This window comes from Sinohyriopsis cumingii, chromosome 7 (genome assembly GCF_028554795.1).
Source record: "Sinohyriopsis cumingii isolate HCF-2022 chromosome 7, ASM2855479v2, whole genome shotgun sequence".
NCBI classification, from domain to species: Eukaryota; Metazoa; Mollusca; class Bivalvia; order Unionida; family Unionidae; genus Sinohyriopsis; species Sinohyriopsis cumingii.
In genome coordinates, this window is record NC_142967.1 from 26,297,635 (window position 1) to 26,324,012 (window position 26,378).

Sequence of the window (26,378 nt, forward strand, 5' to 3'; positions counted from 1 at the left end):
TTTTTCTACTTTTAGTAATGGCAACCATATTCGAACAGATTGGTATCGTCTATGCAAATTTTAAAGACCTCTAATAATGGTGGCCATCTGTGATGGCAGATTGGCATAATCTGTAAAAAATTTAAAGAAATCTTTGTGAGGATGTCTTCTGTCAAAGTTTAGCAATGGTAATTTTATCAATTATGCTTTAGTTTGGAGAAAAAAGCTGTTTATATACTTTTTTCTTCCAGTAATGGCATCCATATTAGAAAACTATTTGACGTAATTGTGCAAACCTGAAAGCCCTTCATACCAAGATCTTATCTGCTAAGTTTGGTTAAAATTAGTTGCTTTAATAATAAGCTGAAGATAGCAAATGGTGACATAGCAAGACAGATGATGCATAACAGATGATGCTTGACAGATGCATAAGGATATCATAAGCTAATGTGGCCTTATGGACGGGTGTGCTAATAAAACGGGGTACACAAGTGTGTAATCCATTAAATTTGTTGCTCAAGATATTCAGAACAATAAATTTTAAAAAGATTTCAAGAATAACATTCAATGTCACATGCATCTAATGCTGACTATTTCTAAATATTTGGGAAATAAATTAAAATAAAGACAATCTGACTTAATGCCACAACTGAAGATTTATATCGAATTTGTTTTGAGTTGGGTCTATTCATTTCCCATGGTTACAATAATCTTCTGATATATTTATGACTTGTGGTTAACTAATAACACACAGAATCTAACTGGTGGCAAACACTGCCACTAACTGAATTAAAACCTCTCTTATTGAACAGGACATAGACTATATCCAACCGATGAAGATAGACCTGTTGGGGCCATAAAATGACTCAATGTTCTATTGGTCAAAAATAAAAGAGTACATCAAATTTGAGATATTTCATAAGTATGAACAGGACACAACATTTAAACTTGCCCTGCAGACTTTTCTAATTGCTCCAGGGTGCCCAGGTCTGGTTATACATTTTGTTTAATTCTACAATAGTTCATGATGGATAACACACACAAGCCTGATTTTTGTCTGATAACCAATGTTTAGCTTTCATTTAATTAAAAAAATCTATATTTTGACAATACTCCAATAACTGCTAATTAAAAGATTAAAGTTAATTAGCTAAGTCAGGTCGACATTATATTACATCATAATAGCATGCTTGGAAATCAAGAATCATTAATCATAAAAGTTGCATGCTCAAAGGTTAAGGACAAACTGCAAACAGTTATGTCCCTTGAATCATCAGGCTGTATGTTACTTGTATCTGCATTTTCAGTCTATTCTAATATGTTCTTTATGGACAAATAATTAAATCCAGACTATACTGTTTGTAGTTTAACCTTGACTTGTTAGTGCACATATAAAGTTATCAAAGGACACGGACATCACTGCCACACTTCACAAACAGTAGCTCTAGATTGTCATCAGACAGTAGATGTATCACATACAAAAGACTGTCTCCTTCATGGACTTTTAGATATTGTATTTGTTGGTATAACACACATCCTTATGCCAATTGCAGACCTAGATCTACCAATGCAACACATGCTAGCAAATCCAGGTGTAAACTTTTTTTTATGATTTGATGGAATAGCATATACCCACATTAGCCAGCATATTATGCAAGTGACAGGAGTTCTAGGACAGTCCTATTCACAAGTATATATGTAAGAAGTAAAAAATAATTTCTTCTGAGAACTAGAATATACCCACTACTATTTTCTGAAGAGTTATGTCAAAGAATTTACTAATTAAAAGTTAACGATCTTAAATACCAATGGGATTCAAAGGTGACATGATGTATTAAAGTTGCAGCATACTCATTTCATTTTCCTGGCAGCCATAACTAATTTCATTTTTAAAAGAGAGATGCTCATATAAAGGTTTTCAAATATATTTTGTTCATTTTCTCTCTATTTTCCCCCTAAGCTTCTGAACTTACTAAAAATGTTTTCATATTAAAATTACCAGCTCTCCATTGTATAAAATTTTGATGTTATTTAACAAGCAATAGCCTTAATGATAAATCATCTTGGCCAGCCTCTCTATGGATATCCTTGCCTAAAAATATTCATAGAAATGGGGTTATGGGAGTTATCACACCAGTGTGTCAACCATTATACTTTTAACAATGTGAGTTGCATCCATTGAACTTAACATGGAATTTCAGTAATGTGAGTTACATCCATTGAACTTAACATGGAATTTCAGTAATGTGAGTTACATCCATTGAACTTAACATGGGATTTCAGTAATGTGAGTTACATCCATTGAACTTAACATGGAATTTCAGTAATGTGAGTTACATCCATTGAACTTAACATGGAATTTCAGTAATGTGAGTTACATCCATTGAACTTAACATGGGATTTCAGTAATGTGCGTTACATCCATTGAACTTAACATGGAATTTCAGTATTTTTCAAATCAAAGAAATGGTATTCTGTAAAACAGACACTGCTGCCACCTAAGATGATTGATGCTAAGCTATGAGTTTACAACTTGTAAATCCATCACGTGACCCAAAATTTTGAAGCAGAGGAGGTGTATACCATGAATTTAATAGGAAAAACACTATGTATGTGACCATCCAAGTCCTCAGTTTAGTTTGTCCTAAGTAGAGCTAGGTGCAAATGATTTATTACAGCTAAGTACACAAACTAGCAACCTGTCGTCCACATCTTCAGTTCCTGATATCGCCGCAACAAATCTTTCTGAAGTAATTTTACCTGGGACATGAGGAGGTAATAGAATAAAAAACAAAACCAAAACAAATAAAAACAGTGCTAATCTTCAATAGGAATGAAAGAGAAGTTTACGATTTATGTGCAAGAAACACTAATAAAGTCTCTTGATCTAGTTACAGTGACTGATTCAATATACACAATTAGACCACCATAGCAGTACTGCATGGTGGCAATGTCTGAAATAACTGAAACTTGGAAATGTTAACAGTTCTAACTGATTGCTGTAATTTTATTAATTTTAACTGAGTATAAAACTTAAGCCTATATTTCATTAAGATATAATCACATTAAAATGCCAAAGTTAATAGCAGGCAAAAAAAAACTCTGAACAATAAAACAAATCATGCCAAGCTGGTGCATTATCTGTGTCAATCATTTTGTCATTGGAGACATGTTATGTACATGTAAATTGGGTATCCTTTGTATTATAAATACATATTTAGACAGTAAATGGGGATATACCAGGGTCTTTATGACATCACGACAATTATGAACCGTATGTCTGTGTCTACCTGCTTGATTGGTATGATAAGGGAAAAGTTGTGGAGAACATGTCTAAATTAAAAAGGTTAGAGGGGATATATAATTGCCAATGGTGGTGGTGGTAGTGGTGGGGAGGAAAAAGTACAAAGGAACTAAATACTGCTTGCAGCATGTAATTAAACAAGTCAATTTCATTTGTTAGCCAATTAAAAACCAACATGTACTTTGCCTGGTTAACAGTAAATCAATCACAAGTCTTAAAACGCTGTGAGTAAACATCCATGCTTAATCAGTAGGTTTAATATATATGAGCAATTGCAGTACTTGACATTAGCAATTTCAAAGACAATCAATGATGCCATATTTAGCAATTTGGAAGATAATCAATGACATTAAACTTATATATATATATATATATATATATATATATATATATATATATATATAGATAGATAGATAGATAGATATATATCAAGCAAATTAAATCTGAGCAAAGAACTTGCAGAAACTAAAAGTTCTGAGTCAATTTTCACTGCATTAATATTTGAATTCACAATCTATAATTATCATCTGATATCAGGTTCATTCTTCACATCATCTATCACAGGAACAGTTTTTCAAATGAAATATTTCCGAAAAAAAATTGACATGAAAGTTATCCTGTGGCAGTGTGATAGATAATTATTTCTTCTATAAAACAATTTTCCTTTACTATTAGCTTACATGGTATAATGTATTAGACAATGTTAGACAACATGCGTTCATCAACATTGCTCTCATCAACATGTTTTCATCAACATTGCTCTCATCTACCTGAATAAAACAAATTTATTGTAACAGTGCAATCTGAATTCCATAAATTCATCTTTTTATCAGTTTTAAAGATGTAATACAAGAAGCAAGCAACAAACATGACCTCATTCACAGCTGTACATTGGAAATGAAATAGTAACAAACAAATCTCATTTGCAGCTAGAAGTATACTGGAATTGAAATAGCAGCAAAGAGATCTCATTCATAGCTAGCTGTACATTGGAAATGAAATAGTAACAAACAAATCTCATTTGCATCTAGAAGTATACTGGAATTGAAATAGCAGCAAAGACATCTCATTCAGAGCTAGCTGTACATTGAAAATGAAATAGTAACAAGCAAATCTCATTTGCAGCTATTAATATATTGGAACTGAAACAGCAGCAAAGAGATCTCATTCATAGCTAGCTGTATATTGGAACTGAAATAGTAACAAACAGGATCTCATTCATAGCTAGCTATGGAATTGAAATAGCAGCAAAGAAAACAGATCTCATTCATAACTAGCTGTATATTGGAACTGAATTAGTAACAAACAGATCTCATTTGTAGGTAGCCATATACCGGACTTGAAATAGTAACCTGTTGCACTAAAGACTGCTTTATAATTAGCTTTGTTACAATAAAGTGATGACTTGCAAGATTCAAATTAAACTATTATAATGTATTCATTTCTTTTTAAAAAATCTTGTACAAGTTTATTACTTCCTTGTTAAGAGTAAAATTTTGTACAGCACATGTATCAGTGATCAGTGCCTGTGCTGTTGCTGCTATGAAATCCATATTGCCATTAAAAAAAGAATTAACCACAACTCCTAGACTATTTTCAGTGTTTAGTTTCAGTAACAACGGCTCAGCAAAAGTCTCTCCACAGCTTGTCATATCTTTAACTTACCACTTCCAACTCTCTTCTAGCAGCTTCCATCTCTTCCTGTGGTGTTCCTTTGGGCAGTTTTCTTCGCTCATGCATTTGAGTGGTGTGCTGTTTAATACGTTTCTCCAGTTCTCTTATTCTGGCAGCCCTAGGGTATAAAATGCAGCTTTAAATTAATAACTAGAACTGATGATTAACTGCGACTGTTCCAAGTGTGAATTATTTCATGCTCAATTTAGTTAAATTGTGTTTATTCAATTCCTGCCTTAATAGTGGATACAAATTCCACCCATATAATATGAAGACTTTCACTACTTGACTGCAAATAATAAATTAAAGGTCAAGAGGTCACCATTTAATCTGGATCTTGGATTTATCTCAGTTACCAGTAACAAGGAGAAAAGAGGGACAGCCATTACCTAAAACTTCAACTAAATGCCTGTTTGAGCTTGAAATTATTTGCTCTTTGTCACCTTTCTATGACTAAGGTATTGTAGTTATGTATTACTGTGCATAGTTCAATGTATGAAACTACTGACTAGATTTTCTCTAGTTACCGGAGACAATAACCCATTTCCATTAAATTAAAAATATACACATACACAAGTATTCAAATGAACTTTTCATGAATGTTCTTGAAATGTTCATGATCAGTTCATCATTTGAGTTCATGAACAAATATTCATGAAAGTTCCTCAACTAAGTTCATGAACACTTCGAGACTTTTGATGAATCATGTACCTGAAGTTCATATATCACTGATGAACTTTTATGAACTATTATATCTTTGACTCTGATGCACCACCAAGATATATATTTCTTAAAAATGTATATGAAATTTCTATATCATTATATTCATAAAATGTTCATGAAAATTCACGCACAGATTTCTCACAATATTAGTGAAATATAAATAAGGTGAATATTTTTTTAAAAATGATATCATACTGTATAAAATGTTCATAGAGATCTTTTATTCAGTACTTGTGTACTTAACCTTAGTAGTTCTGGATTAATATGGGAAAATATTTTCTGGACAGCATGAACAAAATGCATTTGCTATAAAAGCTTTCAATGACTTTGTTCTAACATTTTTGTCCATTCAATGGTTGCCAATTTGCCATAAATACAGAAATATGTGAACATCAATTATCCTGACTGGATAACTGAGAAAGAAGATGTGATATGAATGGTCAATATACGCAAAAGATATCAGCAGCTGAGCTTCCTTTGACCCACAAACAAAAGATTATGCAAGCGGTTCTGCAACAAGTAAAAAGCTCGAAACAAAAACTGTGGACTCCCTTGGAATGGACAGATGAGAATATTTTCGATATCATTTTTTTATAAAGTATGTAGAAGTGCAGAGAAGTGATTATGAAGAATATGAAGGAAATAATTTGGTGAAAGCAAAAGTACAGTATCTTTTTCTTGGTCATTCATGATTATTTCAACGAAAGTTATATGATATTTTATTGATTTTTATATGTCATCATATTAGTTTTAACCAAACTAATGATGTGTAATTTTGTTCAGACCTAATTACTGCTTTTCAAAGTTTTGAAAATCACTAAACATTATCATACCCCCCACTAAATTAGATCTCGAAACCAGATGCGGTGCTGCATCTTCGATAAAGAATTGAGATGTTCTGATGTAATTTAGTAATTTAAAACAAAAAAAATAAAATAGTTAATGGGTCAAACTGTACACAATACAGGTGCAAATAACAACATGATTAACCGGAAGCAGCTATATGCAACATGCGGAGTCGGAGTGGATACATTAGTGGCATACTACGGGCTGATGTTTTATCAAAAGAAAATGGAGAAAAAAAATTGAAAGCAAGAAATAACTGTTATCTGTACTAAAAAAAATATATAAATACATATATACAGATAAGGTTATTTATTGTAACAATGCTGTCAAAAATGTTGTCATATTTTACTGATTAAAACATCCGATTCCTGTGACTATACCTATGGCTAGTCAGCTTCAGTTAAAATACAACTAGTGACAAAATTCTCCAAATAATATAAATGCTCAGTAAGTTATGTATTAAGTGTAAGGGATTAAATATTTTGAGTTGGATCATAATTATTCCAGAAAATAAAGTGGGGTACAAAAAATAATGTGCTAAAAGCTGAAGACAATGTTGATCATGGGTTATCTGTAATAACTAACTTTACTTTTCTTTCAGATCAGACAGAAGAAAAGTAAAATTATTAAAGGATGAAATTTGTAGGTTAAGGAAGAAAATCTGAAAACTGGAGGATCCTATGGCCAAGATGGAAGAGACATTAAATTCTGACTGCTGCAGCAATGCTGAAGATCAAACAGCAATCGGATGGAAGAGCTTAAGTTGTAGATGGAGACATTCAGTAGTGACAATGAGCGGGATTTGATTCAATTATAGGCCCTGAACATCTTCACAAAAGAGTTATCTGACAGGTCAGTCTCTGGGAAAAAGATTGACCAAGTCTGGAGAAACCCCAGTGGAAAAACAGCCCCATGACGATGAAACATGCTTCAACAGTTGATTGAACAGAAGTGCCCCAATATATCTTGAAAACTTTTCAGAGAAAATTTACAAAACATATAAAAAGTGTTGCTAAGAGTAAAAACAAAATACTGCTCGTCAGTTTACATGTTCTTCGTTGCATATTAGAAATTTATCTAAAATACCGTTTTTAATATAATATGTTGCATTTTATACTGTTTTAAAAACCCCACATTTAAGGTTATTTTACAATTCAGGATGAAATAGGTATTTATGAGTTTGTCAGATAATCAATCGTTTTTTATAGGAACTGTTTATAAAGTCATAAATCATTCATGAGAAACTTTGTTCATCAAAGTTCATGAATATGTTCATGCACTTGTTCATGAATGATGATGACCCAGTCTGTGAACTTTTATGAACTGTTCATGAATTCAGTTCATGAATATTTCATGAACTGTTCAAGAACAGTCTGTGAAGTGTTGGTTGATAACTGTTCATGAATTTATGAACTGACCATTTTCAGTTCATGCACATTCATGAATAGTTCATGAACTTTTTGATGAACTTTCATGAATGGTTCATGAACCAGGTTCATGAATGGTTCATGAACCAGGTTCATGAACCATTCAAGAACAGTTGATTCCAGTTCATGAATTATTCTTGATCATTTTGTAGGGGATATGATGGTGACCTTTAACTTTTACTCAGGCCTAGTGACCTTTAAATTTCACTCAGTCCTTTTGACCTTGAACTGTTGCTCAGCCCTTGTGATAGATTGATTACATTAAAAACAAAATGACAAAAGTTAACACTGACTGGTTTGACAATGGACATCATGTTATCTCTGTCTTACCCCATCTACAAAAAGGAAAGGTCAGTCTTTGAAAGTCTTCAAAATGAATTAACATTTCTTACTTTTCTTCTTCTATTCTCTGACGAGAAGATGGAGACAATGTTCTTCGTAATTTTTCATGGGCTGTCTTTATATCATGCTGTAAAATGATAAGAAATGGGTCGTAAATTCATAGCCAATTAATAATTTTAAAGAAATTAGATGTAAAAATCTCAAAGGGCTACTTGATCAGAAAAGAATAATTCCAAATAAAGTTGTAGCAGGAGGATAATGTTTTAACTGATTCACTGTAGTCACAATAATTATTGCCATCTTAACTGATTCACTGTAGTCACAATAATTACAGCCATCTTAACTGATTCACTGTAGTCACAATAATTATAGCCATCTTAACTGATTCACTGTACTCACAATAATTATAGCCATCTTAACTGATTCACTGTACTCACAATAATTATAGCCATCTTAACTGATTCACTGTACTCACAATAATTACAGCCATCTTAACTGATTCACTGTACTCACAATAATTATAGCCATCTTAACTGATTCACTGTACTCACAATAATTACAGCCATCTTAACTGATTCACTGTGCTCACAATAATTATAGCCATCTTAACTGATTCACTGTACTCACAATAATTATAGCCATCTTAACTGATTCACTGTAGTCACAATAATTATAGCCATCTTAACTGATTCACTGTGCTCACAATAATTACAGCCATCTTAACTGATTCACTGTAGTCACAATAATTATAGCCATCTTAACTGATTCACTGTACTCACAATAATTATAGCCATCTTAACTGATTCACTGTACTCACAATAATTATAGCCATCTTAACTGATTCACTGTACTCACAATAATTACAGCCATCTTAACTGATTCACTGTACTCACAATAATTATAGCCATCTTAACTGATTCACTGTACTCACAATAATTACAGCCATCTTAACTGATTCACTGTGCTCACAATAAGTATAGCCATCTTAACTGATTCACTGTAGTCACAATAATTATAGCCATCTTAACTGATTCACTGTAGTCACAATAATTATAACCATCTGGACAATGCAATCTTGTCTACAAATTTTGTTTCTTGTGAACACATGCAAACACCAAGCTACAAACAGAACTAAAAAGATAAACATATAATATTTTATTCCAGAAAGATGAATGAAGTGGTAAATTTCACATTCTATTTACAGTAGTTATTGCTGAAGCAAAATCTGAAACATTTGTATAATACAAAGAGGAGAAAATCTTTAGCCAGTTTGTAAAAAATGACTCAACACATAGAAGTTGTAGCTAGTAATTAATTTATTTATGGATGCCAGTCATCATAAGCTGTCGCTAAATGTTTCCTAAATTAATCAGAGTGTTATGAGCTCTGGGAATGACTAAGAAAAGAAAATGCTTGTATAATCTGAATAATGCAGTAATAGCCATGTAAAATAAAAAGATTGTATAATTTGAATAATGCATTAATATTCATGTCAAAGAAAATGCTTGTATTAATTTGAATAATGCAGTAATAGCCATGTAAAATAAAAAGATAGTATAATTTGAATAATGCATTAATATTCATGTCAAAGAAACTGCTTGTATAATTTGAATAATGCAGTAATATTCATGTGGAAGAAAATGACTGTAAAATCTGAAATAATGCAGTAATATTCATGTCAAAGAAAATGCTTGCAATTTGAATAATGTGGTAATATTCATGTCAAAGAAAGTGATAAACTCATTTAAAAGTAAGCAAATAGAGGAGGAATCTTCTACTTTAAATATGCAGCACAGACTTTTTGGGGGGGAAAATTGATGTCATCCTAATAATTCTCTTCTGCTAAAAAAGTACTCACCAACATGTATTCACCACCCAGTCACATTATCCTGTCACCAGGATGACCAGTCCTAAAACTAACCTCTTACTGTTGAGCGCCTAGCGATGCAGCTCTTAGTACCATTTTTGTAAGTATGACTTGGCCAGGGATCAAACCCATGACCTTCTGCTTCTGAGGTGGACACTCTAACCACTAGGCCACCAGAGTGGTCTAATTGGTAACAATAGTAAAACAGGCTTGTATATAATGTAAGGCCTATAAATTGTGTAGCAAAAGTGTGTGTGTGTGTGTGTGTGTGTGTGTGTGTGTGATTTAGATTTTTAACAAAGCTTTAACAATTTTTCAGTCATATCGCTAAGATGTCTGCAATGTGGCAGTTAACAGTGATGTCTAGCACTGGGGCATCATGCCACAGACATGTAGTATGCTGTCCCACCCAATCACATTATCCTGACACCAGGCCGGCCAATTCTAACACTAATCTCTTGATGCTGAGCGCCAAGCGAGGCAGCTGTTAGTACCATTTTTATAAGTCTTTGGTATGACTTGGCTGGGGATTAAACCCATGACCTTCCGCATCTGAAATGGATGCTCTAACTACCAGGCCACCAGAGCAGTGAGAGAGAGAGAGTGAGTGAGACAGAGAGTTTATTAAATTATTATTTTTATGAAGGCCATATAGTATAAAATGTAAAGCTGCTACTGGATCTGTGATAACTATTTCTCCAAACAAACCTAAGCTAGACTCTGAGGCAACAAAAAATTTCCAAATCAACACAAATAACTTTCTGGTAACTCTGAGGCAACAAAAAATATCCAATATGACACAAATAAATTTTCAGCTACAATGGGTTGTTAATTATACATGCAAGAATTCACCGACTCTGTAGGAAAGATGTTTTGCAGTGAGTTATAATGCAACAACATTCCAAACTATCATGGATTGGAAATTCAACCTGTGTATTTGTCCATGGACTTAACATATCAGGATTTGACCACTAAGCAAGTCTCAGGATTATATTGGACCTCATAAAATCTGTGTAACACAATAAATGCCAGCCAGCACATGCAGAAAAAAACCTGAAGTTGGAATTGCTCATACTTCACTAGGAAAGACCATTTTTAAACTTAATGAAATGAGAATTAAAAAAGTGAGAGCTGCCTTGAAGACATCCTAGGCCAAAACAGGTGACACTCGCTATATGCCAATTCAATTTATGTGCTTTCATTTTAATGCCATCAATAATAAAAATACAACATTCAATTTGCACCATTTTGCTTGTTTTTATGCCATCACTGCTTCCATGTACAGTGACTTACACACAGCTAATTTACATATTAAATTCATTGATTTGTTTGAAATTATACATAAATAATCACTATTTAAAACATAGAGGTATAATTTGTCCATTATCTTATTAACTTTCTAGTATCCTATGGAAAATGACTTTCAATATATGCCATAACCTTAGGAATGCATTTGAAGCATAAATTGAGTGTCACCTGTACAGAAAACCATTTTCTGACCTGGAAATGTGTGCGTACCAGGAAATGAAGAGTGTTGAACTTCGTCCTAATTGAAAAGATTCAGTGCTAGAGATCCTTTCTATCAACTGATTAAGTCTTGTATGAAAATGTTAAGGAAAATCTCAATTCCAGCAAATTCCTTTCTATTCTTGCTGACTGTACTGATACTAACATATCAGAGCAAGAAATAATGTATATAAGATACACTGATAGTAACAAAACTCAAGAATTAAGCCCTTTGAAGAATGCTATACATAATTTATTTTGTTTTCTATGTGTTACTGTGCAAACATCTTATGAAATCAAACCAAAAGATTGAAATTTGGACAAATAGAAAGTAGAAAGGTAGGTGAGACCAGTGAGTTTTCTGAAACTATTTTTCCTGGACAGTGGATGAAATAAAATTGTTCAGCCCTGCTGGATGAATGAATGTTAATGTCATTAGAAAAAGAAATACGAATTTAAGTTATCATCAAAACAGCTTAAAAACACATACCTTTATCCTTTCTTCATTGCTTGGTATCCGCAGATGATCTTCATCAATTCCGAATGGAGCCTCTGTGGCTGTATCTGGGTATTCTACAATGAAAAAAGGTATTGCTGATGTGACTTCTAAGTATAAAAAGTGATCACACCCAAATAAATGAATGGAGGATAGAAAGTCACAGGATAAAAAGTCAAAGACAGAAAGGCACAATCTGAATTCCCACTATTATTTGAGACTTCTAGTACCAAAAGTCAACGATGAAAAGGCACAATTTAAATTTCCACTATTATTAAAGACTTGCAGGATAAAAATTTCCCAGGATATAAAGTCACACTTTGAATTTTGAACAGCAGAAGAGGTGAAATGAGCTTAATTTTGCTGGAATGTCATTTTTGAAAAATAAAGCTTCCTATGAAAATTATAAATAAAAGGTCAATAACACCAAACCGAAGCCTCTATCTTACCGAGAGTTTCTCTAATTGGGTTAGTTTATTTTGTCGTTAGTGTTTTTCAAAATATGTATGCGCCTTTTGTTTACCGCAGGACATTCCACTGAGCTCATTCACCTCTTCTGCTCTTCTGGTGCTATAAAATGTATGAGTAATTAAATCAGTCTCTCAACCAAATATTTTATCAAGATCTATATGGTATCGTGATTGGGGGTCATGTAAATTTATTGTTATAAATCCGTGCAGGTAATTAAATCACCACTGATAAAATAATATCACCAGCTAAAGAATCCTACACTGCTAGGTTAGCTCAAGAGTGACTAGAAGCAATAAAGAAATTTCTTCCTGTTTGTGATTCTGTCAAACAAAAATTACAAGAACGTCAAGAATATCAGGCTGAATACACAGAAGGTACAGAACAGTTATTTAAGCCCGTCATGAAAGTAACTGAAAGAGTTGCAACAGCTACTGAAGGTCTTCTTGGGCCGGTAAGACAATCCGCTGAGCAAACTGAAAAAATAGCGAGAAGAACCAAACAAATGAAAAAGATTTTACGAGATCTTCCCGCAGAGATAGCTGCCGCTCAACCTCCTCCTGTAGGTGAAATAATACTTGAAGGTATTAGTGAAGTTCATACTGAACAAGCCAATGTAAAACAAGATCTTGCACCTAAACCTAAAGTAAGAAAAGAAAATACTGAACTGATTAATACATTTAAAGATGATTTTATCAAAGAACTGTGGAATGAAAATATCACTAAAGCAAGATCAGATCACAAGTGGTCAAAAAGATTATCGCTAACTGAACGTCAACATAAACATTTCAACAGTGCCAAACAATCAAAAACAGCGTTAAACATTTTTGAGGTGTTTTTATGTGTGATCAATTACCAGAATGAACAAACCACGTTGAAACAGGTATCATTAATCTTGATAACAGTTCTGGTCCAGGAACACACTGGGTTGCACAAGCGATAGATCCAAGTGGAATTATTTATTTTTACTTGTATGGGTTGGCTTTGCCAAAAGAATTATAAATAAGGTAAACACAGTAAAAACTCCAGTCTGGTATTCAACATTACCAATGCAAACAATAACCGATCTGCCAATATGCGGTCGTGAAGCAATTGCTCTACTTGACGCTATATCAAAATCAACCAAATCACCTCATAAAGTCATGCACAAGTATACAAGAAGAAAAAATGATATCAATTTGTTGAATTATGCAACTAAAGATGAACTTGCCAATATTATTAACCTCTCTGGAGTTGACTGAGATGAAGTTGTTATTTTTCAGGATAGATACGGCGTTTTAAAGACGAGTAATATTAAATGGAATGATATAGTTCGTAGAGTTCTCAATGCTAATATGGATAATATTCCAGTATTTACTGACAGCGGTAGAATCAGGGGCTCAAGTGTATCAATCACAACTACTAGAAATGAAATTGCAAGAAGTGTTGCTAATCTTTTACAATCTACCAGTGATACAATGACAGGTGAACTCAGCATGAATGGAAATAAAATTACAGTTGTTGATTGTTTATTTTCTCTTAGACACAATCAGTACTTTCACTACTACAGTCACTGACGGCATTTTCATTTTCACAATCTGACATAATCTTTTTTAATTGTCTAACACATGTACCGGTACTTATAATCTTTTTCCTTTTGTATTTGTGAGACAATTCTGATCTAATTTTTTTTTTATTTTTTCAATCGTGCGTGAAAGCGAGAAAAATTTATCAACTTCCGTTTCCTCCACCGCAGCCAAAGATTGAAACATAGCTTGCTGAATTAGCTTCACTAATCTGTATCCTGTGGATAGTTTGTATTTATTTTCAAATTTTTTTTGTATTGATTCAAAATCAAAAATTATTTTTTCAGGATTTAGTTCATCAGATATTTTTATAACGTCACGTTTTAATTGTTTGATTTCAGAAATAATACAATTAATATTTTCGTAGTTCATTATATATATATATTGTATTCCTCAACCAAGACGATATAATACAATTATGTAATATAGCGCAAACATAACCTCTAGATTACTAAATAAATACTTCACTTACCTTGCTCACTCCAGAATTCACTCCCAGACTGACTGAGAGGTAGCGATTCTATGCCTTCTAAGTCACAATAACGCCCACGCAAATGACAGGGATTTCCAGATGGGGATTTCCAAAATAACTCAGTCCCATGATTCTTCTGGAACATTCTGAAACATTTGTCCATGCAAAAGACAGGGATTTCCAGAATTACTCTGCGTGGGCTATGAAAGGCACAGAATTGCTACCTCTCAGTCAGTCTGGAGTGAGCAAGGTATGTGAAGTATTTTCTTAAACTTCTTTGTGTTCATTATCACATAGATAGTTAACTTATTCCATATTTGTATAACCAGTTTACGATAATACACAAAAAATATTCTGAGATTATGCAGTTACAAACAAAATAACTACCGAATTACTCTGCCGGAGAGAGCTTAGCTTGACAGAGTTATCTAACTTCAACAATACTGAAAAGTTAGTTATATACTTCTCACACCAACGATAAAAGCTTCAGATTAGTTAAATAACTGTTCTACCTTGATATTTCACCAATACAAAGATACCCCCACACATTGCAGCATTGTTAATTTGGGAGAATTACTATATATAAATAATAATTGTCCTAATATGATAGAATATTTTGTGACTGGCACAGCTTGCATAATTTATATATATATATATATATATATATATATATATATATATATATATATATATATACTAATTTTGCACGTTCCCCCCAATGATATACGTCTCAGAATGATCAGTTGTATATAGTGATGTAGAATGTGACACAAAAATTTACATAAATAGTAATATAGTATTAGCAGCAACTACCAGATATATCTTAGTTTGACAGAGTCATCTTCCTGCAATAATACTGAAAAATTATCTTTTGTTTATACTTTTTCAAAAAAGCCGATTTGGTCATATTATTTGTGACAGAATGTATTGAAAACCTGCAAATATCAAAATATTTTCCAGCTGCATATATTGATTAAAATTCTAATTTGTTTGCCTGTCTCTACATTCATAGATACAAATAATCTTGCACTCTTATTATCAGAATCAGTATTTCCAAATCTGCAATTCTGAATTTGTGTAACAGCTTGCAAATTGTATAAATTATTTTTTGGGGTGATTTGAGTCAATATGATTGATCACAAGTCCGTCTTTGATTAATCTATTGAAATATTCAAAAATAAATTTTGACAAAGATATTTTATTTCTCCTGGTACTGAATATAAGATAACCAAAATTATTAATATGACTGACTGTTTTTTTAGTCGACAGTCCCTCATGATACCATCAAGGGCTGCTTCATAATTCGTTATGATAGGCTGTCTAATAAATTCTTTTTGCTCCAGTTGTATAATAATATTAATTGTTTAAATAATGATTTGTCTAAATTATTATTTTTAAAATCTAGCTAGATAATTTTTCATATGTTTTATAAGTTTATCATCATTGTCATTGTTATTTTTTTTATCGTAATATCTTTTGAGCTCTCTGTATTTTTTACTGCCACATTGCAAACACTACTACGTTTCTCCTCTATCTCCAACACCACACTTGAAACATGGTTTCAGTCCTAAACTCCCTCTCCGTACACTTTACAAATGATATCCGCAGAATTCATTTACAAAGGATTTGTCACAGGGATTTGTAGAACCTATCATAAGCCATCTGCATTTATTTTTTTTGTTTGAATCATTATATATACACAATAATTAAATTTAAATATATACTTGTCTTAATTATAATATGGAAGAATTAACAGAGATTAAGATAAAGCCTTCTAAAGATAAATTTAATTATGACAGAATATCCCCTGACTTACCGATGTGAGCTCTGGTTGATCCGACAAATAAAAGTATGATTAATACTATTCATGATGCCAAAAACAAACTGAACAAGGATAGTGCATCTCATGTGTGGTCAAGGTTCAAAATCATATGCAACATGATGGTGTTATTTATGCTACAATGAATGACAAAAGAGCAGTGACGATTATTAATTATCTCAACAATCGAAGACATTTTTTCAGAGTAAAGTTTATTGTATTAGCAGAAACAAACAATGATACTTGGATTATCATGACAAATGTGACCATGTCCTTCATAACAAAAATACTGCCGTATTAAGTAAAAATTCCAAACCAGGAATGCTGACTGGTATTGACCAACCGCATTATGAAAGAACGTATCCTGCAACCATGGTTATTTATGGAAATTATCCGATTATTGATAAACCCAGTGTTAATAATCTAAAACCAATGAAATTTTCCAAACTAAATTGTGTAGCCGACCAAGTAACGGAACATTTTACAAACACGATATGTTGAAGCGGTTTAATGGACAAAAGATGTAAAAATAATAAACAAATGGGGAGAAATAGTTAAAGATACTGGAGCATATATCAGAGGCATCACTGAATTAGGAAAGAAATTACAATTCCTGATAACAGTAAGAATAATAACTGGAATGATTTTATACAAATCAAAGTATAAATCAAAAGGAGCTTCGATTGAAATTATTGATCATAATGTACAAGCATGGACTAATGCAGTAACACCATAAAATTGAGCTGTTAAATTTTACCAAGATATAATTGATTTTATTAATGAAATAAGCAAGAATGATCCTGTTTCATGTGGCTGTTTCAATGTTCTGATATTGGAAACTATGATCAGTTTGTACAACCTAATGGAGATATTTATCACACAGAATCTCTCCATGAAGAAATGAAGAATCTTGCTTTGAAATACACTCATGACAATCCTGAAGATTTACTGAGTAATTGTTTTACCGTTCCTTCAGTTGCTGCTCATTTTGCTAGAGAAATAAATTTGTGAAAACCATCATGATTGGATTTTCTTGAAGAAATACAATGCAGTTGCATCGAATACGGACACAGTGGATTATGGAATACTAACTACGATTACAGGGATGTTATTTCAGTTGATATGGTTGCATGTTATCCCATAAGTTTTCTTATTATGGGAGAGTGTTCTAATTATTTTAAGCGATTCGGACATCTCACATACGAGATGACCAGAGTATCGATAAATGGACCATTACCGGATTTTGACCTGACTGGATTCGCTTGTATCGAGTCATTTAAGTTTGCTGAAAATCTTCATCTGATTTGTAATGTCTGGTTTGGCAAACATTTTTCAGAAAAAATGTTGGCACCAAAAGTTTTATTACAGTATATGCTCTATGTAAAGATAATGATATCGTCCAAAATGTAAGTTAAAGTGAAGTAATTATATCGTATCTTTCACAAAAACAAGTTTGGTTACCACAGCATTAGAAATATTCCGATGATGAAAATCCTGATATGACTGATTTTGAAAATAAAATCACAAAATATCCTGGCAGAAAAATAATCAGTAAATTCACCCAAGAAGGATCATATGATCATAAAAGACATTGAACAAGATTGATTACAGATGATGCCGAACTAGATTTTATCACTGCTGATACAACGCATAGAAATACATTTGTAAGTCGAAGTGATGTTAATTTATCAGACAGAACTAAATTACCCATAGGTACAATTGTGAGTTATATGGATGGTGAGTCACTTCAGTTTACTCATTTAAACTCTTCAATGCTCACGTATGTTTCCATAAATCTGTTATAAACAATAAATAGGGTTTCCAAGTTCGTTGTCCAAGTTGCTACAGATTCATTTTATATCAACAAGAATACAAGATTGCTAGAACAACTACATATCAGCACTTGTGTTTCATGGGGTGAATGGAAAATAAAACAAGAAAATATACTTAATTATTCTGAATCCTCTGACGTTGAAATTAAGGATATTTATTACAAAAAAAATCAAATATCAAAATTATCATCTGCACCATCGGTGTTTGATCCAGTAGCTAGACATAAAACAGTTTATCTCAATGGGCCTGGAGGTTTAGTTAAAACAACTTGTGGGATCAAATTATTCTTGAACAGTTGTTCAGAAATAGTTGTATTAACACTTACACACAGACTCGCAAGAGAAATGAGAGAAAGAAATATTAAATCATGTACTTAACACAAATTCTTTCGATGGAAGGGAGATAAATGGACTCCTGAATGAATGGGAGAGAAATATATTCCAAGAATTATTATTTGGGATAAAACATGCACCGTTTCATTAGAAACGTTAAAATATTTCTTGACTGGTTATTGACAAAAAATACTGCTGTAATAATGTGTGGTAATCATGTCAACCACCACAATTTTTTGGATTGTCTCCACATGAATGGTTAAAGAATTTTGCAGATTATTATGAAGAAATAACTGATGATCATACAGCATTTGATCCAGAGTTAAGAGAGTGTAAGAAATTAATCAGACTAAAACCTAATAAAATTCAATGGGAAATAATGCATGAAATAAAATAATAATGAACAAAATGCCTGCAATGGCAATGATGTAGCAAGAAAAAAATTATAAACAATGTGACAAAAAATAAACACGCCTTTGATCTCAATGCTGAATTTATCATGACATTGAAACAATAATAGAATAATCACAGTGCGAGCTGTAACGCAGTAATGTTGTGGCAGTATTGAAAAAATAATCCAAGACAATTCACTGTAGACAGAATTAATATTAGTCTTGGTCATACATGCAAAAATGTAATGCTGACCTGTCTCGAGTGTAATCGATGTCGAGGTGCGAGTGTACAAAAATGAACGCAGTGGTAATTGTGTGTCTTCAGAAATTACTTGTAATTGCTCACGTACAAATCCATGTTGAGAAGCAGTTGAATATAATCTGTAGATTGCAGGTCTACCTGTGGATCTTATCAGGCTAGAAATTTTATGTGTTGTAATACTCCAAATAGAATCAGTCACTCTTTTTTTACTGCCTTTAAGTTCACCGGGTTCATATAAATATCTTACAGTCACATTACCTAACACTGTTTGTTTTGAAAATTCATGTTGTTGTATTGGTATGTTTTTTTGTAATTGCATTAATAGGTTTCATAGCAGTTGTTCAAGTAATTGCATTATTAAATGCAGCTATCACACTTGGTAATCTTGCAACCCATTCACGAGATCTCATATATTTCTTAATTATTTCCCTTGCATATTGATATCCAAATAACTGCTCAGCAAGTGTTCGATTAAATCATTCAACAATTGCCAAATCAAAATGAATTGCAGAATTGTATGTCTTCGTCTGATTTTGACATTGTGTTGCTTCATCAATGATGAAACTGCACCAAGAAATTCCTTACCAGGATCAACCTGTAATAGTTGTAAAGGTCCTTGTTGATAAATTCGTTCATAAACAGAAGAAACTTCTTTGTTGCTTTAGCTAATAACGGCTCTGCTTCTTTATATCAACTTGCAATGTCAACGACAGTCAATGCGTATTTTTATGTACTTGATTGACATCTACCAATTTTAATAGTATCATGTAGTAAAAACAAAATATCTGATGAATTTCATTAGGAGTGCTGACATCAAAATGTGCATGCTGAATTTGCTTAGGTGGTTTAGATAAATTTGCTATAGTGCCTGTCATGCTAACTATTTTGCAACAATAGAATGTGTAATATTGGCTGCATATTCGAGTTTACTAATCACTGCTCAACCTTTCCAATAAATTGATTCTATTATTTTATAATAATCAGTTGATTAATTACCAGCTCCAAATAATAATTTACCTTTCATCACAGATCTTACCAACCAATTAGCAAATGATTTTCTGAAAGATTTATTTTTTATAGAATTTAATGCATAAATTAACTTTACATCTGCAATATGTCATTGTTCTAAATCTTTACTTTTATAAGCTATATCAATTGAATGTGACATGCTTTATCAACTGTGTTTATTGGATACTCCCCAGGTCTTGGTTGATTTCGCTCGTCAAGTTGGATATCAAGTCAGGTTCCATGACCACAATAATTACACCCTGGAAAATGATTTTCTCCTGGGTATTTAGCCCATGATGCTCCTCCTAATAAAGTAGCGATATCACCACCAATTTTCCTTGATTTGTCAAGGGAGATAATTTTTTATTTATTTGTGCCACATTTTACACATTTACCTCTAAGTGCACGCTTTTTATTTTTTGTTATTATTGTTGTTAATACACTTGTGGATGTGGATGCTCTGCATACATAAATCCATATTATTTATTATACTTGTATAACATGGATGTTATTGATTTCTCAGCGACATGAAAGCAAGAAACAGTCAAGCATCGTGCTGCGTTACCAAATACCATCAGAATGATGATAATAGGTCCGTCCAGATCGGGTAAAACTGAATTGTTACTCAACTTAATAATGAGATGGTTCAAGTGGGATATGTTGTATTTAGTAGCACCATCCGTTGATGATCAGTGATGTTGTAATATACTTAAAGATTTTAATGAAAATGCAAAATTGTTAAATGAAGACGGTGATGATGTTATTAATTTTATAACTGATATTGATCTCAAATGTTATATGTTTGTTTTAAATTTCCCTGTCAAGCAGAGGCCTTAAATGAAACTCAATGATCTCAATGTTATTTGTTTGTTTAACAATTAGCCCGTAGGATCTCAAGAACTAAATGTTGTTGTTGTTGTTATAGGGTTTTAATGCCACTTTTCAGCACAAGATAGGCTATACATGGCGGCCAGTATTAATGGTGGAGGAAGAACCCGAGAAAACCCCGGAAAGAACCACCGACCCACGAGAAGCTACTGGCAAGCTTTCTCACATATCCACATTGTCCAAGCCTGAGACTCGAACCCACGCAGACATAGGTGAGATGGCAGTGATCTGTGACGGAGAGCGCTTTAGACCACTCAGCCACTAAGGGCCCCTAAAGAACTAAATACTACCCCTATTACAGTGAAGCCATCAGTTTACTGTAATCATTAATAGTGGTGACCTTTTGTTCCATATGTCCACTAATATGATTATATTTCAAACTGTGACTTTTTATCCTGGCACTTTGTCTATTTATCAAAATAAATACTTCCACAGCAATGAAAGAAATGTCATCCACAATAAGGATCAGCCAATCATATTTTTTCTTACATAAAATAAATATCATCCAAAAATGCTCAGCCAATCACAGTTTGTTGTTACATAAAATAAATATGATCCAAAAATGCTCAGCCAATCATATTTGTTGTTACATAAAATTTTATATAAAATGCTCAGCCAATCACATTATTGTTACACAAGGAGGCCTGGTATCATTCATCAATAAAATCTCGTTTAAAGTGAACCTCAAAGATATTCCTATTCAAATCTGGATGTCTGTCATGGGTAAAACAGACAGACATAAAGTAGATATTAAACTAAATTTGATGAAAACTAGATAATGCAGATGATGTTTGTTTACCTGTGTCATGCGTCAGCTACTACAACTGCTCAGTCATTTATAAACAGTTTAGGAACAACACTGTGGATTACATATACACAGACCACTCTTTCTCAGCCTGTATTGAATGAGTGGTGTTGCTCTACATTGTAATACAAATGGTGTTGAGACTGAAAACAGTAATTTTATCTACAGTAATACCTCGAACATTCGCGAGGTTAGGTTCCAGAACCAGTCGTGGATCAGGAGGACTCGCGAATGTTTGGTACAAGTCACTAAAAATGCTAATAAATGCTTATTTCTAGGGTTTAAACCCTAAATATGACCCAAATCATGCTCCCAAAGCACTTTAATTTCATTTAAAAGTTGGCTTTATACATTACCCTTAAAAAGAGAAATAAATGGTTGACGTAAAAATAGAGTACAGTATCGCCTAATGGGTATTTGCCACACTAGCGCATTTTCAGTATGGTACACGTATACCAATATTACCCCTATACTAATTCATTGGCTGCCGTTTTCTTCTGCACTCACAGGAAGATAAAACCAAGTAACGAATGGGACTGTAAACTTAATGACTGACGTTTTCTTTGTCATTGTCAGGAAGGTAAACTAGGTAAACTTCATATGTCACAGAAGTCATATAACAAAGGTACAATTCAATAAAATAAAGAAAACATGTACATAGAGGGTACCAATGAAAATTTTGCGAATCCATGAATTCACGAATCCAGAAACGCGAATGCACAAGGTATTACTGTACATTTATAGATGCCTAATTAAAATTCACTGAAACATAGATACATACATAATTTGTGATGCACACCTAAGCAAACTATGATTGGTATATTGACACAGTGAAAACAAATTTCAGAGATAAAATTTGGTCAAAATATGTTCCGCAGCTAACGAGAAATCATTTAATGTTTGGGCCATTTTAACTTAGTGACATATATATTTAAAACCTATATTATGCTTTATATAGCCATGCCTGTATGAACTAAACAAAAATATTTAAGACTCTACGCTGCTCAGCCTCACTGGAACATTCCTACCAAATTCAACCAAAACTAGATCAGTACCTTATTCCACTAACATTATTGTTAAATCTAAGTCTTGACTTAAGACACTTAATTAATCAATACAATTCAGACTTAAGACTTGATTAGTCAATTAGTCAGTTTTAGAATACTTGATTAGTCAATACAAGTCAGTCTTAAGACACTTGATTTATCAATACAAGTCAGTCGTAAGACACTTGATTAATCAATACAAGTCAGTCTCAAGACATTTAATTACTCAATACAAGTCAGTTTTAAGACACTTGGTTGGTCCATACAAAAGTCAGTCTTAAAACACTTTATTAGTTTAAACAAGTCAGTCATAAGACATGTGATTAGTCAATAAAAGTCAGTCTTTAGACACTTGATTTGTCAATACTAGTCAGTTAGTTGTAAGACACTTGATTAGTCAATACAAGTCATGAAGAAGTTTCAAGCAATCAGATCACTTGTTTGTGGTACCAAGTTAAGGTCCAGGTTGAAGTTATAAAGTTATATCAGTGAAATCCAAAGCAGGTGATCCAAAGATAAAGTCAAAAATGGGTGTTTCATCTGGTTTCTATGGAAGCTATATAATGCTTGGAGAGTCACTCTGTATACACATTAGTAACATTCCTATCAAGTTTAATTACATCTGGATCACTCGGTTTCATAATAGTTTTTCTGCATAGTTGTGTTATGTATATTTGATTTGTATATTTTGTTATTTTTATAAAAAAATTATATTTCATTATATGCTACTGTAATGTAACATTGTATGTTGGACTTGATCTTGTCCAAAATCAAGTTCATTCTCTACTTGACCTAAATCATTCATCTGTTTTATTCTGTACATAAATTATTAATAGAAGTAAACATTTATTTAGGCCTGGGTCTAGGTTATTGTAATTTCACTATAAATATACCTAGCCTACCTGATATATTCCACATTCTATGTTACAATTTTAGTAACAGACCTTCTAATTATAACTAAGATTTTACTTTGTAAACATTAAGAAGTTTCTAGGTTATTTTCTATTAATATTTTGTTCAATACAGAAAATGCTAATTGTGAACTGAGGTCAGGTAGAGGACTATATTGTTACTGTCAAGATTGATTAATTCATGCTTTCAGATCTTAGCAGAATCAACTGTATTACTGTTGTGTCCAGAAATTCATTTGGGCTGGAATTAATTTATTAAAATTATTTATTCACCAGAAATGCAGAGTGCTCTTCAAAACAAGCCATTTTTGGTAACAGAAACTAGGATTTATTGCTAAATTTCAAATAAGGATTCAATTCTTGGATGGTATTATTGTGATCCAACAACAGACTGTTGGAAGATCAGCATTATATTGGCCACCACAGGCACATCAACACCTTCACCACTGGATTTAATTTGGGTTTCCACTAAATTTTATCCAGAACTTTAATTACTAGGGCATATGTCTGTTACAAATTCAAGGATTATTTGGGACTTAATTCAAAATACCATTTGGTCATTTTTTCATATTTTCACTTTGTATTCAAAGTGTTACAAGTCTATGTTCTTACAAAAAGTAACAGGAAAGAGTGAAGACAACAAGCTTTGTAAAATGTAACAAAATTTAACAAATAATTTATTTCCCTAGCATATCAAGTGAAAAATGAGCAATACGGTTTTATGAATAAAATCCAAAAATAATCCAAGAATTAAAAAGTAGAAGTCCTAGTAATAAAAAGTCCTGAATGAAACTGAGTTTGAATCCCAATGAAATCCAAAATGGAAGATGATGACATCTGTTGTAACCTGTCTCAACAGTTTCTTGTTGAATCACAGAAAATATTATTCCAATTTTGAATTCCATATAAACTTCAGTGAATGTCTTTGTCCAAGAATTTGCATTTCTGGGGAAAAGAACCACTTGAATTCAAAATAATTTGAAGAAAAATAAAAAATTAGCCCAAACTGGTCAAAATATGAAACCACTTGACTTTTCAAGTGTTAAGGCATGACTGACTGAATTCTTATCATGAGTTATAAAACAAACAAAAATGCAAAACAGATGCCCAGATGGGGGTCAAGAGTTCATCTTTCCAGAAGGAACAGAAGTTCATTACATGATAATTATCATGTCGTCCAGGTATGGCCTTGATGTCACTTAATATTTCCTACTCACTGGTTCTGAATCAAGGTCAGAGACTAGATACAGTGTTTCTATTATTAGGTGTTTATCAATGAAATAAAAAATGTCGGGTCAAACAGAACTAAACTCAATTCTGGACAATATCAAATCCAGTAAACAAAGTTACATTACAATAGCATAAAATGGAATAAACAAATTTAAAACTAACAAACAAATGATTAAATTACACATACATAAAACTGAGCCATTCTGATCACAACACAAAGACTTTCTCATTCACATCCTTTACCTCAAACAATAAATATCAGCAACACCAACATCAAATTCTCACAGTCAGTACGAAACCTATGTGTTACTCTGGACAGTACTCTCACATTGCACCAACATGTCATGAACATATGCAAGGCTGCATATCTTGAGCTGAGACACATCAGCTCAATTTGCAAATATCTTTCAGCTGATGCCACTAAAACACTTGTGTGTTTATTAGTACTTTCAAGACTGGACTACTGTAACTCAATTCTGTCTGGTTCATCTTAATATCTGCTCCAGAAACTTCAAAAAGTTCAAAACACAGCTGCTTGGATCAAACTTAGAGTACCACGATGAGAGCACACCTCTCGCTACTCTGTACCCTACACTGGTTATCCAATCGATCCAGAATCAAGCACAAAATTTGTTCTCTGTGCTAAGTTTCACTGTCAGACTCGAGTCCAACATACCTATCTGACCTCACCCATGTGTTCACACCAGCAAGATGCTTATGCTCCTCTTCTGACAATCGTATACTCATTATTCCCACTATGAAAACAAAGTTATATGGACAGCATTCTTTTTGCATACCAGGGCCCAGCAACGTGGAATGAATTCCCCACTGAACTTAGACACAAAGACACAGTGATCACATTCAAGAGAGCTCTCAAAACTCTCACTTATTTTGACTGCAAGAACAAACTTAAAGACCTAATAATGTTTCCTACCTTAAATATTCTCAGCATGTTTTTTGATGTTTTCTAATTTCATGGTGTTTGTTTTTGTAATCATATCATTATATGTATTTTATCTTATGGGTGTTGTATAATGTTGTAAAGTGCTTAGAGCTTCTAAAGATTAGGCACTATACAAAGTCCTCATTATTATTATTATTATTATTATTATTATTATACATAACAAAAGAAATAAATAATCTGTTGAATTTTACAAAGCTTGTTGCTTCATACACTTTTTTG

At 32.7% G+C, this 26,378-nt stretch overlaps 1 protein-coding gene across 3 annotated transcripts in view; it reads right to left on the minus strand.

Moving 5' to 3' along the window:
• Positions 1-26,378, minus strand: part of LOC149794928 (uncharacterized) — a 137,691-nt gene that overhangs the window by 33,576 nt on the left and 77,737 nt on the right. For all 3 annotated transcript variants that reach the window (XR_016422214.1, XR_016422213.1, XM_089964568.1), the window contains 4 exons: positions 12,159-12,241; positions 8,346-8,422; positions 4,949-5,075; positions 2,679-2,739 (listed from right to left, as the gene is read on the minus strand). Coding sequence is in view for 1 of the 3 variants with exons in the window: in XM_089964568.1 (XP_089820694.1) it covers positions 2,679-2,739; positions 4,949-5,075; positions 8,346-8,422; positions 12,159-12,241 (348 nt within the window). In the remaining 2 variants the exon portion in view is untranslated. The remainder of the gene's footprint in view (positions 1-2,678; positions 2,740-4,948; positions 5,076-8,345; positions 8,423-12,158; positions 12,242-26,378) is intronic.